This window comes from Psammomys obesus, unplaced genomic scaffold, assembly GCF_907164565.1.
Source record: "Psammomys obesus unplaced genomic scaffold, mPsaObe1.curated_primary_1811, whole genome shotgun sequence".
Classification (NCBI taxonomy): domain Eukaryota; kingdom Metazoa; phylum Chordata; class Mammalia; order Rodentia; family Muridae; genus Psammomys; species Psammomys obesus.
In genome coordinates this window covers 317,568-330,427 of record NW_026596079.1, presented here as the reverse complement: position 1 = coordinate 330,427, position 12,860 = coordinate 317,568, and the positions used below count along the sequence as shown (strand labels likewise).

The 12,860-nt window shown below is 55.6% G+C and overlaps 2 protein-coding genes across 4 annotated transcripts; one reads left to right on the top strand and one right to left on the bottom strand.

Annotated features, from left to right (window-relative positions):
• Positions 1 to 516: 516 nt before the first annotated feature.
• Positions 517 to 12,708, bottom strand: Mb (myoglobin). Of its 3 annotated transcripts, none has more exons than XM_055626441.1 (4): positions 12,569 to 12,708; positions 7,332 to 7,434; positions 2,508 to 2,730; positions 517 to 1,110 (listed from the first exon to the last, which is right to left on the bottom strand). In XM_055626441.1, exons 2-4 carry the CDS (start codon positions 7,424 to 7,426, stop codon positions 964 to 966), a joined length of 465 nt encoding a protein of 154 aa, XP_055482416.1. In that variant the 5' UTR covers positions 7,427 to 7,434; positions 12,569 to 12,708; the 3' UTR covers positions 517 to 963. The 3 variants fall into 3 exon arrangements, with proteins under 3 accessions (XP_055482416.1, XP_055482415.1, XP_055482414.1); XM_055626440.1 differs by lacking the exon at positions 12,569 to 12,708 and adding an exon at positions 10,842 to 11,044; XM_055626439.1 differs by lacking the exon at positions 12,569 to 12,708 and adding an exon at positions 9,626 to 9,767.
• Positions 7,425 to 12,575, top strand: LOC129690786 (uncharacterized). Its single transcript, XM_055626640.1, has 6 exons — positions 7,425 to 7,479; positions 10,002 to 10,129; positions 10,565 to 10,690; positions 11,575 to 11,805; positions 11,910 to 11,987; positions 12,123 to 12,575. The coding sequence occupies exons 1-6, from the start codon at positions 7,425 to 7,427 to the stop codon at positions 12,156 to 12,158; spliced, it is 654 nt and encodes a 217-aa protein (XP_055482615.1). The 3' UTR covers positions 12,159 to 12,575.
• Positions 12,709 to 12,860: the final 152 nt, after the last annotated feature.

Here is a 12,860-nt window from a genome sequence, read left to right as displayed (position 1 = left end):
GGGTTTCTTCTCCCATCCTACGTTTGGATAGTGTCTCCCTGTTGTCCTCTCACTGGCCAGAAGGTCAGCAGCTGCCACTGTCCACCACTGGCTCTGTTGCCTTCCGGGCCACTGTTTGGGTCTCAGCTCTGCTACTTCCTGGCTGGGTGACCTTCTCACATTGCCTCAGCTGTTGGATCCACAGCGACATCTCATCACTGTCTCCTGCCCTGGGCACCTGGCACTGATGCCCACACCGTCAAGGTCAGTTGACCTGCCTGTATTCCGACCATCATGACACTGATCAGAGCTCAGGTGGGGGCCTCTCCTTCCTGTCCCTGGACCCAGCCCAGGGCGTGCCTGCCACTGAGGAGACTGCAGAAAGGGACCTGTCCTTCATCTTCTCTGCCTGCCTGCAATCCCAGAACACACCTTTCTCATTTCTTCCGGGATGCCTGTGGGTGTTTCCTGCTGGATGGGATTAAAAAACAAAAACAAAAACAAAAACAAAAAACAGGCAGAGACAACAAGGAGTTTCAGGGTATTTTATTGAAACAAGGTGGGTCAGAAGCTGAGCAGCGGGAATCTTCTGATGCTCGCTGACCCCTTTTCCACCCTCCACTCCTCTAATCAACCCTTGACCTCATTCAAAGGTCAGGGTCGGGTAGTCAGTGAGTTAGATTTGGGGTCACATGTGACAGCGGAAGAGGGATTTTCCTAACTTCCAGGAGGAAGTGAGTTGGGGCTTAGGTGACAGGAGAATTGAGCATGACTCAACCTAGCAGAGGAAGCAGAGGCCACTCTGCACCTCTGGGTTCCTGGGTGATGCCACCCAGAGCCCTGTCCCCAGGCGACTGGGTGGGGTCACTGGATGCCACACCATGCTCCCCTCTTTTGCTCTCTGCTAACCTAGGGCATGGCGTACTCTACTCGCTACATGGCACTGGGTGCCAGTGGGTGGGCTGGGCAGTGGGAGCGGGTGACTTAGCCCTGGAAGCCCAGCTCCTTGTACTTGGCGGCAATGTCATTCCGGAAGAGCTCCAGGGCCTTGCTCATGGCGCCCTGAGCGTCTGCTCCAAAGTCCCCGGGATGCTTGCTCTGCAGGACCTGGATGATGATTTCTGAGATAAACTGCAAGAAGGGGACAGAGGTTACAGGGCATCTGCCTACTGCCCCTCTCTTTATTCTAGGACCATTTCCCGCACACTTAGGATGTCCCAGGTGCCATTCTGTGCCATCATTGTGAACCAACTCCTTTGAACCCCACCACCACCATCCCTGCTTTGTAGATGGGGAAACTGAGGCAGAGATAGGTTTTAGCTATGTGCTGAAGTCACACAGCCAGGAAGGGACACTTGAATCTGGGGAGGGGGGCTCTCTGGAAACCCCCACCCCTGACTTCTTGTGTACCCACACCACTGCAGGGTGCATTCCCAGCGGCCAGTCCACGGGAGCTTGCAGACAAGATGCCCTGCTCAGGGTCCGATAGCCCACCCAGGACCTGTGCTCAGTCAGGACACCGGGAGGAGGCTTTGCCAGCACGCATCTCATCTCTGAACTTAGGGCTGAGGATGACTGTTGACTCAGGCTCACACTGAGCCTGAGGTCACAGGTACTGACAAGGAAACAGCAGCAGGTGAGATCAGGCAGGTGGAGATTGGGGCTGCCCAGGACCCAAAGGCTCACGCTAAAACTGTCACAGCGCTTATCACTGGTGACTTGAACTTTGGTCCCACACAGCCTTGGCTGCTATACCTAGCGGTGGCACCTTACTGAGGAGACTTCTGAGTGACCAAGTTGAGGTCATGTAGCAGGTTGGTCCCAGGGACCGTGGGACACACCCCTGCTACCTCAGCAGTGGGGGGTGCAGCTGCTGTCTGAATCTTTTTCACTGTCTAGTGACACATTGGAGAGGAGAGCAGGACACAGGTGCGTCCAGAGGGTGCCTGTGAAATGTGCTTCATGGTTCATAGACACAGCCAAGAGTGTGGAGTCTACCCTCAGGGAGCTGGGAGAGGGCAGCTGGCCCTGCCCTGCCTTATGACTCCATCTGCAAAAGGAGGACTGAGGGGACCCCCCTGGGGGCTCCTGGCCTCTCTCCACCTCACGAAGTAGGACAGCCATGCATCAGTGAAACAGAAGGTCCCCTTGGGGCCCCCCCGGCCGCTCTCTGACAGAACCCTTGGGGAGGGGAAGGGGAATCCTGTCTCTGTGACTTGCATGAGCTATCTGTGCCTCGGTTTCCTCATCTGTCCAGTGGGTACAACAAGGGCCCCTGCTTCTGGGGAGAAGGCAAGCGGCATGTCAGGCACATTTTCACACTGCAGCGCTCACTCAGCATTTGGAGACAGACACTGAACAGGAAGCTGGGGGGGCCCTCAGCACCCTCGAGGGGAACAGGGTTGGGGCAGGTTGCAGAGGAGAAACTGGGCCTCGTGGGGAGAAAGCAGGCCAGTCTGCACAGAGAGGCTAAGCTGGGGATCGCAGCTCTGCCCCTGGAGGCTCGTCCTCCGACCACGGCCGCCTACCTCCAGGTACTTGACGGGAATCTTGTGTTTGGTGGCGTGTGACTGGGCCAGGGGCTGGATCTCCGAAGCGTGCTGCCCCTTCTTCTTCAGGATGCCACCCAGGGCTGTGAGCACGGTGCAGCCATGCTTCTTCAGGTCGTCTGAACCCTTCATCTCATCTTCTGACTTCAGGTTCTTGAACTTGTCAAACTTCTCCAGGGTTTCGGGGTGAGTCTTGAACAGCCTAGGGGGCAGGGAGGGATGGCGTGAGATGGGTAGAGTGTGGAGGCCACCAGGCCCCAGCTGCATCTCTTCCCAGCTGTGCGGCCTGGGCCGATTCACCGCACCTCTCTCTGCTTCCGCATCCGCAAGGAACAGGGGTGACGCAACCTGATCCAAGGGGTTAAATGAGGTAGCCCATCCAGTGGGTGCCCATCAGGCACCGTACGTGTGGGACAATTCACCCTCTTCTTCTGTTGGTTACTGAGAAGGGCAGTGCCTCCTCACCCCATTTTCTCTGTTATCTGGAGAGTGGACAATGGGGTGTGCTATGGCTAAGCATCTGTGTGTCCGGCTCAATGCTGGGCTCACCCCTACCTTTCGGGTCACATTCATACTCTGAGATGGAAATATCCTCAGCAGGACCGCAGGGCTGGTGTGCAGAGAAGCCGGGCAGCCAGAGGATCTGGATGACTCAGAAGCTGCCCCACCCCCCCTTCCTCAGCCCCAGGTCTCTGTCAGGAATGCCTCTACCACTTCCCGCCTGAAGACACCAAAACATGACCTTCTGGACCTCCTGGCCGGCTGTGGCTGCCGTGAGACCCTGTTACACGGGCACAGACTTCAGATCCCACCTTATCCATTTTCCAGTGGTGATGGCAAGCGGGCCCACCGAAGACCACAGCTGCTCCTGGCCACCTCGTGAACTCTGACCTCATCCAGCCAGCCCGAGCCCTGCTCTGGGAGGATGATGAGGGCTATGAGAGCCACCAGCCTCCCCAAGTGAGGCCAATCCCTGATCCACTCATGGGCAAATAAAATCCCATCGAGGGTGATGGCCAGCCCTGAGTCACAGCAGGTGTCAGGGCCACCGGACAGTACGAGAATTCACAGCTGCTCCCCGCTAGAGTCCCACCCTGATTTGTTCACTAGGGTGAACATGGCTCCCCAGACTCTGTGTTTTCCTTTTAGCATTGCTATGAGAATATACATTTTCCTCTGTGCACTAAAGTCGTGTGGGAAGCACCTGGTCCCCATGGCCCCTGTCCCACAATCCCACGGGGGAGTAGGATGCCCACGCTACACCCAAAGCAGATTCTGTCATCCCATCACGTCACAGAGGAGGAGCTGAGAGGTCTAGGGCACAGCCAGCAGAGGGAGCGTGGGAGCCTTGCCTCTCTGCCTGACCCCTCCCCCCATCCCTGTCAGTCCTCCTACAGTGCAGGACAAAAGGGTTACAATGCTCCACAGTGGGGACAGCGCCACCTCCCCAGTGGATGGGTGCTTGGTATAGTCACTCAGGTCAGCCCTTCTGTGCCCCTCTTCCACGTCATTCGTCACAGACAGGCCTCCCCGTCACTCAAGAACTTCACAGCATGTCAGCCATCAGCTCTGCCCACTGCAGGAGCTCATTCCAACTGCATGAAGTCAGGAACGCACGCAAGTCACTTCTTGCTCTGTGATTCCAAGCCACAACCAACGCAGCCATCACTGGTCAGCCGCTGCGAGAGGCCGGTGCGGCAGACTCCATGAGACAGCTATAGACACTGAGGCACAGGAAGCCTGAGGGTCCTGCAGGGGTTTAGCTAGGCCCTGCGGCTTCCCCTTCACCCCCGGGGTGACCACGTGGGCCCTGTCACTGTCACGCAATGGCATCCCCGTTGTAAATGATAGCATACAAACCCGGCCCCACCCCCTCCCACATGCTCTCAGAGGGACCTGAGCACAAACATACAAGTGTGTTCTTCACGTGTGTGAAGATCCACGCACACAAGCTGGTGCCATGAAGATCGGTCGGGCCTCTCCCCAGTCATGGCTGTGTCATAGCGGCAGCCCGGGAGCCCATCCAGAGCTGCGTGCGTCACTGTCAGCTTGTCTCTGGCACCTTGTCCAGGGTCCCTGAGCTCCTGACTATTATTATCTAGCGACAATGACCCTTGAGTTCCGCTGACAGACAGGAGGCCTGACACCCACAGGTGAGCCCAAGGTCACCATGCTGGATGAGGCCAGAAGAGGGAAGGAACACAGACTCGAGGCTTTTCCAGACACTACATTCTGGTCCTGGCTCAGTCTCCAGTGTCCTGTGTGAGGCTGAAACAGTCACTCAGTCTTTCTGGGTCTTGGCTCACTGAACGTAAACCAAACTGATTCCTTAGCTCCTAAAAAGACTCGCCCCAATCTCACCCTCTCCTGGCACTGGGCAGAATAGGATTAGGCTTGGTCACGTCACAGGGGAGTACAGACCCCCACCCAGCCCCTTGCCCCCCTGAACCCTGACTTTTACAGATAGGGTGTCCGGAGTGATCCATAGCCCACACACCCAACTCAGCCCCTGTGGAAGAGACCAAGGATGTTTTCCCAGGGTTCCCCTCTTCATCCTGTTGCCAGGTGGCCAGGCTCAGCATTCAGGCAGTCAGGATGGTCAGGGAAGGGAGGCTGGCCTCTAAAATTAGACCCCCACCTAGGAGCACACGGCTGGTGGACAGAAGGGTCACCTACAGTGAGGAAGTTTCAGCTGGAATCCCATCCGCATTCTTGCTAGCTGCGTGATTTGAGACAAGTTGCTAAACGTCTCGGTTAGATATAATGCATGAGTTCCTAAAAGTGATCCAACACAGGGCCTCACTCTGTTAGACTCCCTTCTTCTCCTCTCCACCTCCACCACCATTGTCACCAGCAGGAGTCTTCCTCAGGGGTGGCCTGCCACCCACCGACACAGGCTGTTTGCGGCTCTATGAGTCAGTTCTCTCATTGTGTGGAGAGTTGCAGCCACTTCTAGTCATTCTCAAACATTTCTTGACTCCCAAATCCTTTCCCCAACGAAAATATCATCATAGGGGTCGGGGAGATGGTTCAGACGTTAAGAGCACTTGCTGTTCTCCCATAGGACGGGAGTTCAATTCCCAGCACCCACCTGACAGCTCCCAACCATATGTAACTCCCGTTCCAGGGGATATAGTGCCCTCTGCTGGCCTTCTTGGGCACTGCATGCACATGATGCATCATCCCTATAAATGGAGGCAAAGCACTCACAAAATAATAATAATAAATAAATAAAATAAGTAAAACTTAAAAAAAAATGCAAGTACAAATGAACCAGAAAATAGCTGGGGAGGAAGAGGTGAGGTAGGGCTCAGAGGGAACAGCCCCTTTCACTTGGAGCCCACAGCTCTGCTCGCTGCTGGATCTCCTTGTTCTAGAACTCTGTGCTTACCAGCCCAGGCCTCAGAGTTCTGCTAAGGTATGTGCAGGAATGACCTTGCTGAGGTCAGCAGGCAAGGCTGGGGTTGGTGTCTGGGACAGACCAGGAGCCCAGGGCCCAAGCGATACCTTAGGAGTTGGCATGCCGCCTTGGGAGGCCACCTCCCTGTGCCCCCAACAGGAGAGGGCAGGAGCAGCTGGTGTGGCCCCATGACCCAAGCCTGAGACATGGTGGGGTGTCATGCCCTTGTGGGAACTGGGTGGGAACTGGCAGGCCTCGGTTACTCCCCTGGGAAGGGAAGACTATCTCTCTGATGACACAATACCCTGGGTCTCCTTCAAGCCTTAAATCACTGCCCAGGACCTGGCAGCCTTGGAGTCTTGCAAGACTCTGTTCTACCAACCCTGCCCCCAACAACCTGCTGTCCACAGCAAAGGAGGATTCCAAATCTCAGGGCACTCAAGGGGTCTCAGAGACCGTGGCAAATAGTTCAAGGCAGAAATATGGCTTAAAGAGGGGAAATAATTTTGTCCAAGGTCACACAGAAAATCTGTGGCCTAGGAATTGATAACAACTTGGGGTGAGGATTAGTCCAGTTAGCCAGGCCTGTAGGCCCAGCATCTAAAGGGATCTTGGGAGAGAAAGACAGGCAGGGAAAAGCTGAGATACCCAGGTGTTCCAGCAGCTGACGAGCCTCCTTTCGGTATGGCTGCCTGAAGGGCTCTGACCTCGGATGACCTTGCTCCCCAAGCAGAGGAGTTAGAAACAGACCAAGTCTAAGGGAGTACTCAAGACCATTGAGATCAGGTGGGAAACTCACCCTGGATTGGAAGTAGCAAGGAATCCATTTCCGAACTACAGTTTCAAGGACATTGCAGGGGCCGATGGCCATAGGACTACCATCTCCCAGAGCCAAAAATTACTGCTCACACATATCTCATCAGGCTTCTGAGCCCGCGGAGCCCGGAGCCCAGGGAAGATCCCCAGCCTCTGCATGGGCACTGAGGAGGGAGGCCCTGTGCGCAAGCCTCAGCCCTCTCCTCTTGCCCAGGCTCAGAATCTGCAATTTTCCGGGCCTGTCTAGGAGTGCCTTGCAGCAGAAGACAACCATATGATCCAAGCTTTCAGTCCGCACTAGTAGACAAGATCTCTCGCCGCCTTCATTATCCTGTCTGTCATGATAAGATTCTTCTGGTGGGCTGTCTGATGCTCAGGTTTGCTTCGGTTGCTGACCTCAGCTGGGATGGATGGACCCCTGTTTCCTCTCCCCAGCCCAATCCCCAACACTTAGAAGCAAATGCAACACAACCCAGCCTCATCACTGCAGCCAACTGGTCTACCCTGCCAGCTTCCATTTCGCAGCCATATGCTGGTTATCCTTAAGGAACAGGTAAAGGGAAGGGGGGGAGGTCTCTTCCTCTTACCTGATGAGGACTTCCTGTCCATGGCCGGCAAGATCAGCCTCCACCTTCCCCCAGACATTCAGCACCAGCTGCCATTCCCCATCACTGAGCCCCATGGCGACTTCTGAAGAGGACAAAAAGAATGAGTGTGGGCCGGCTGTCAGCTACGGTTTGGGGCCACCTGGTCCTTGAAGGGCTTTTATACCCACCCGGATGCTAGTCTGGCCAGGATCACTGGGTGCCACACGCTCCTCCTGCCGCCCTCCTCAACCCCCTAGGGGTCTAATCTCTGCCTTTCTCTGGCCCGCACATGGGCAGCTATTTTGGGGCAAGTGCCATTGTGGGGAGCTAGAACAGCTTGGGGCAATAGGGGGTGGGGAGTGGGAGCCAGCCAGGCCACTGTCTGGACTTGCACAAGCCCGGAGAAAGGGCACAGAGGCCACTGCCAGCAGTTGAAACCCAATTCTCCCCCTGTCTGCTGCCCCAAGGGCACTTGTCATGTTTCTAAGCTTGGGCACAGGCATCTTGCTGGTCCCCGAAGGTCTCCTCCTCTCACTCTCTGATTGCTTTTCTTTTGTGTGTGTGTGTGTGTGTGTGTGTGTGTGTGTGTGAGCATGTGTGTGTGTGTGTGTGTATGTGTGTGTGTGTGTGTGTGAGCACGCGTGCGTGCGTGTGTACCACAGCATGTTCCCAGGGGTCAGAAGACAACTTTCAGGAGTGGATTCTTTCCTTTTAGAAGTGCCCAGGGATCTTGCTCAGATCCCCAGCCTTGGTGGCAAGCCCTCGTACCCACTGAGGTACCTTGCCCCTCCCCACCGCCTCGTACTTTTCTGATGCTCCAAGCCTAGCCGGGAGTGGTAGGAAGGAGCCTCCATGGGTCTGTACCTGTGGATGGACAGCCCAGGCAAGTCTCTGACTTAAAGAAGGCCCCGCTCTGGGCCTGGCCCCTGCTCCCTCCGAAAGGTTGGGCTGCCATGCCCCATGCAACCTCAGCCCCTTCCCTTTGCGTGTGACCTCCTGTCCCACCACGGCCCTTGCTGTATCACATGGCGCTTCCAGCAGGGTGGTAACTGCGAGCACCCTCGGACCCTGCCAGGTGCAGGCCCTCTTCTTTTCGACTAATTCTAGCAATCCCCCAAGGAGCCCTCAGGGTGAGCACTGACAGGGTCCCGAGGATGGATAACACAGCCGGCATTTGATTCTGGTGAGACTGGACCCACAGTTTATGCTCTTGAAAATCTTATTTGGGGGCTCCGGAGATGGTTCAGTGGGTAAAGACACTTGCCTCCAGGTCTGATGGCTGAGAATTCCATCCTCAGTACGCCCTCACACAATAAGCAAACGTAAAAATAAATTTAAAATATTATTTTGGGTTTTATGAGGGTTCAGAAGTCTGCTTTATTCGCCCGTGTTTTGAAGTCCACATAGGGGTCTATACCAAATTTGAGCTGAAGAAACGCTGTTGAATAAAAGGTCTGGCTTTACAAGAAAGACAGGCTGGACTGAGCGTCCATCTGCCTGTCCAGCTTCCTGTCTTGCAGCTGTTTAGTGGCCAGCCAGCAGCCAGCTGTTACCATCCTTCCATCTGTGCACTTATCCCCATCTCCAGCTACTCCTCAATCAACCCATTCATCATCCATCCACCCACCCTTCATCCGTTACCCACCTATCTGCCCAGAATTCACCCATTATTTAGCATCCAACCATCCACTCTCCATCCTTCATCCAAGTCCCACCCATCGATTATCCATTTTCTATCATCCATCCATCTATCTATCCACCCATCTGTCATCCCTCATCCCTCCATGCACCCTCCCTCCATCTACCCACCCATCACTTAACCTACCATCTAGTCAACAGCCACGGAGAGCACATGGCATGATGGCCGTGATGTCACATGCTCAAGCATCAGAATTAAGGACATCCTGTGGCACCCCTGAGGAGGGTGCCCCGTGCAGCGATGGAGGTTGCATGGACACTTCTGTTTGTGCAGGGCATTCTGGTTTTTGCCTTGTCTTGTTTCAGACAGGGTCTCACTACGCAGCCCTGACTGGCTTGAAACTTGCTCTGTAGCCCAGGCTGGCCTCAAACTCACAGCAATTTGCCCGCATCTTCCAAATGCTTGGACTGAAGGCATGCAAGACGACACCCAGGCGCTTTTCAGGTTGAAAAGTGTCTCCCTGGCAAGGTCCCATCCAATTGCCAACTGAGGAAGGGGGCACGCCATCCCACTTACAGCCTAGCTCAGGAAGAGCAGACCGCATGTGTCTGCCTAGGCTGGCTCTGCTCTGGGGGTGTCAGTGGTGACTACCAACCTTCATGACTCTCCAGAGCAGTGGTTCTCAACCTGTGGGTCGCAACCCTCTTTGGGGTTGAATGACCCTCTCCCAAGGATCGAGTCTCAGATATCCTGAGTATCAGAAATTTACATCACGATTCGTGAGTAGCAGCATCACAGTTAGGAAGCAGCAACAGAAATGATAATGAGGAAATGTACTAAAGGGTTTCAGCATTAGGAAGGCTGAGGACCACTGCTCCAATGGGCCCTGGCCAGGTGTCAGTGGGGAGTGACGCCGTGAGACCATGTGACTGAGCCCTTCAAGCCAGCCACCAACCACAGGGCTGACGCCTGACTCAGGGCAGCCAATAACAGGACTCTACCCGAACAGCTGGGGCTGTTTGCTCTGACAGTCAGACTGCTCTTCAAACTGCGGCCAGGGCTGTGGCTAGTGGGAAAACGCAACAGGAGAACTGTGAAACTCATGCCCACACCCTGGAGGAGGCCAGTTCCTGGGAGCCCCCGCCTCCACCATGACTCTGTACGTCCTTTGGGAACATCAGCCAAGTGTGGATGAGCTGAAAGGCAAGAATCACCCCCCCCCCCCCCCCCCCCCCCCGTTCACGCCTAGGCTGCTGGCCATCAGGGCCCAAGCCAGCCAAGCAGGACGACTCGGGCTCCAGAGCAAACGCTCATGTATCATTCATCTTTCTCTTTGTTTACCCTCATCCCATAGCCAGGGACCGAGGGCCTGGTCAGTGCCGGTTTTACAGGAGCTGAGCCTCTGCAGCCCCCCTCCCCCGCTCCACATCTGATCACAGAAAATGAGTTCTGGGTGCAGGCGGGGAAGGCAGAAGAAAAGAGGCCAACTGTCCCCAGCTGGCCAGTCCACCTAGGCCTCATGCTGGGGAGCGCACTGGCTCGCTGCCTTTGCACACCTGCCAGAACCAGAATCTCTTGGTCCTTACACCAGCAGGACCCCGTGCAGAATTCACAGTTTATGGCGTGTCCCTGTGGACAAGACCTTCCAGCTCTGCTGTCTCCAGCTCCCCAGAGTTGTCTGATGGGAACTAGAGTAAACCTTCACCCGTCCCTCAGTGGGGTAAGGCATTTCACTAGGAGCTGTCACCAGTTCGACAGGTGTCCCCTGAGCCAGCCTGCTTGGGGAGACCTGTGGCTCCAAAGTAGATGGACTTTTTTTTAAAGCTTCACCGTAAGCTCTTGGGGCGGCATGGGCAACCGGGTATACTTACACATCGTCACAACAGAGCCTGCCTCTTGGTTGCCTTGGAGACCTGGAGCCAACAACCTCTCTGTTTGGTGCCGGTTAGTCTCCCTGTGACAGCTGCAGCCTGGCCAGGCTAGGAGGTGGCAGAACCTCCACGAGGAAGCTGGTGAGCAAGACGCCCTAATGCCTGACGTCTGCACGCCCTCGTCGCACACGTACCCATGTGGGTTTGCTAGACCCCCAGAGGACAAGCTAAATTCCCCAGCCAGCCCAACACCCCGCCTATCCCAAAGCGTTTAGCATCCCCAAGCATAAAAACCTTGAGACTAGTAAAACCCATTAGTCTCAAGACCCAAGGGTGAAAGTTCTCATGTGACATGGCCTTCTGCTTTTACCTGTCTAGAATCTTGGTTTCTAGACGCCACGCCAGGATCATAGCCGTCTAGGGGTGGATTCATCTAGAATGACAGGAGCGTGTTGTCTAGGTGCTAAAGAGGTTTTTTTAGTGTGTTCCGTCCAGTGTCCCGCTGGATGTCCTCTGACAGATCACCACCTGATACCTGCTTGATGCTTCTAGGGTCGGTGGGCACTGCCCGGGGCTGTACGTTCAAATGCTTTCTATCGACCCAAAAGACACCTGCATGCCACTCGCTCTCTGGCTTGGACTCCGCTTGCTTCTGGGACACAGGGAGCCTGTCAAATCTCACACACAGTTGTGTTGGGGTTGCTAAAAGCTCATCTAGCTTTTTCCTGTCCAGACTACCCCTTCTGAGGATTCTGAACATCACACCGGACAAAGCAAGCCAGGAGCTCGGTCTGTCCGTGGCCGTTGGGCATCGAGGTGCCCAGGCAGCTGCGCACTTCACCTCACTCAAGGGCCCAGTCTCATCTGGTGCCGTGGGAACCTGACAGCCTTTGGGCGGCCAACAAGCCTCTCTTTGCAAGGTCAAGAGATGGCTCCTTCAGGCTCTCCAGGGACTGATGACACGGTGTGTGTGTGGGGGGTGAGCGCTCTGACTCCTGAAGCCTGGGTCCCCTCCCTCTTTCCTCCTTAATCTGGGCAGGGCTTCTGCCTGATTTCTTCTACCTCCAGCTCAGACACATCTCTGGCCGCCAAGACCTCCCTCTGGCTGTCACGGGCCAGGACACATGCACAACAAACCTGACGTTGGTAGGTCCCGGGAAACCCTGATGGGGTGTGGGAGCCTCCGGGCTTTCTTCAGGTCTCTCACAAGCTCACCACCTACGGCCGGGGCTGCCCTTCTCAGCCACTGGCATACCGAAACTATGCCGACCCGTCCCCCAGATATCCTCCGGAGCCCGAGCCGGTGACCAAGGCTGAGAGCGAGGAAGGTGCCCCTCAGGGGCCGGGAGACGCACAGGGAGCTAAAAATACAGTTTGCACGCAGGCCTCTCCTTCCCTGAAGGCCCTCAGGGGCTTGTTGGAAAGGTTGGCAGGCACACAGGATCTGCTTGTCCCAGTCAACAGGTGTGGCCTGGGGCACCAGCCCCCTTCCCTCTCCCCCTCTATAGCTCCCCCACTCCCTGCTGACCCTTCACCCGGATGAGCCAGGCCCTCTCCACAGGGCTTGCTCACTCCTCTGCTTCCTTGAGGGCAATCCCCCCTTTGCCTTCCAGGCTCCAGTGCAGGTTTAGTCCCCTTACGTCTCTGCTTTGGGGTGCAGACGGTCTAGACCAGTAGAACCCCATAATTACTCTGTGAGTGCTCTGGGGCCAAGATTAGAGACTTACGGGTGCAAAACACAGGGCTTGCTCCAGAAGAGACCGTTTACGCTGAGCCAAACAAGAGCGACCAGCGCTGAAAACAGGGGTTCATGTCATACACACATGTCAATAAAAGTTCTCGCATGCCAAAGCCTCCTGTTTTTACAATCTCTAGAGCCTTGGTTTATAGATTCCAGGCTCACAGACATCTGGGGCGGAGACAGCTAGGAAGACAGGGACATGTCCAGATGCTGAGAGGCCTTTCGGTCCCATCCAGCTTCCCACTAGGTGTCCTCTGGTAGATGGCCGCCTGATAGCG

What these genes read in the sequence shown, in the direction of transcription:
- LOC129690786 (XM_055626640.1), top strand. Translation starts at nt 7,425, where the DNA reads ATGGCGACTTCTGAAGAGGACAAAAAGAATGAGTGTGGGCCGGCTGTC. An exon ending in TTCACCCGTCCCTCAGTGGG is followed by an intron (nt 10,691 to 11,574) that starts GTAAGGCATTTC and finishes TTTCCTGTCCAG; the next exon opens with ACTACCCCTTCTGAGGATTC. An exon ending in CTCCAGGGACTGATGACACG is followed by an intron (nt 11,806 to 11,909) that starts GTGTGTGTGTGG and finishes TTCTACCTCCAG; the next exon opens with CTCAGACACATCTCTGGCCG.
- Mb (XM_055626441.1), bottom strand. Translation starts at nt 7,426, where the DNA reads ATGGGGCTCAGTGATGGGGAATGGCAGCTGGTGCTGAATGTCTGGGGG. An exon ending in GGACAGGAAGTCCTCATCAG is followed by an intron (nt 2,731 to 7,331) that starts GTAAGAGGAAGA and finishes CCTGCCCCCTAG; the next exon opens with GCTGTTCAAGACTCACCCCG. An exon ending in TTCCCGTCAAGTACCTGGAG is followed by an intron (nt 1,111 to 2,507) that starts GTAGGCGGCCGT and finishes CCCTTCTTGCAG; the next exon opens with TTTATCTCAGAAATCATCAT.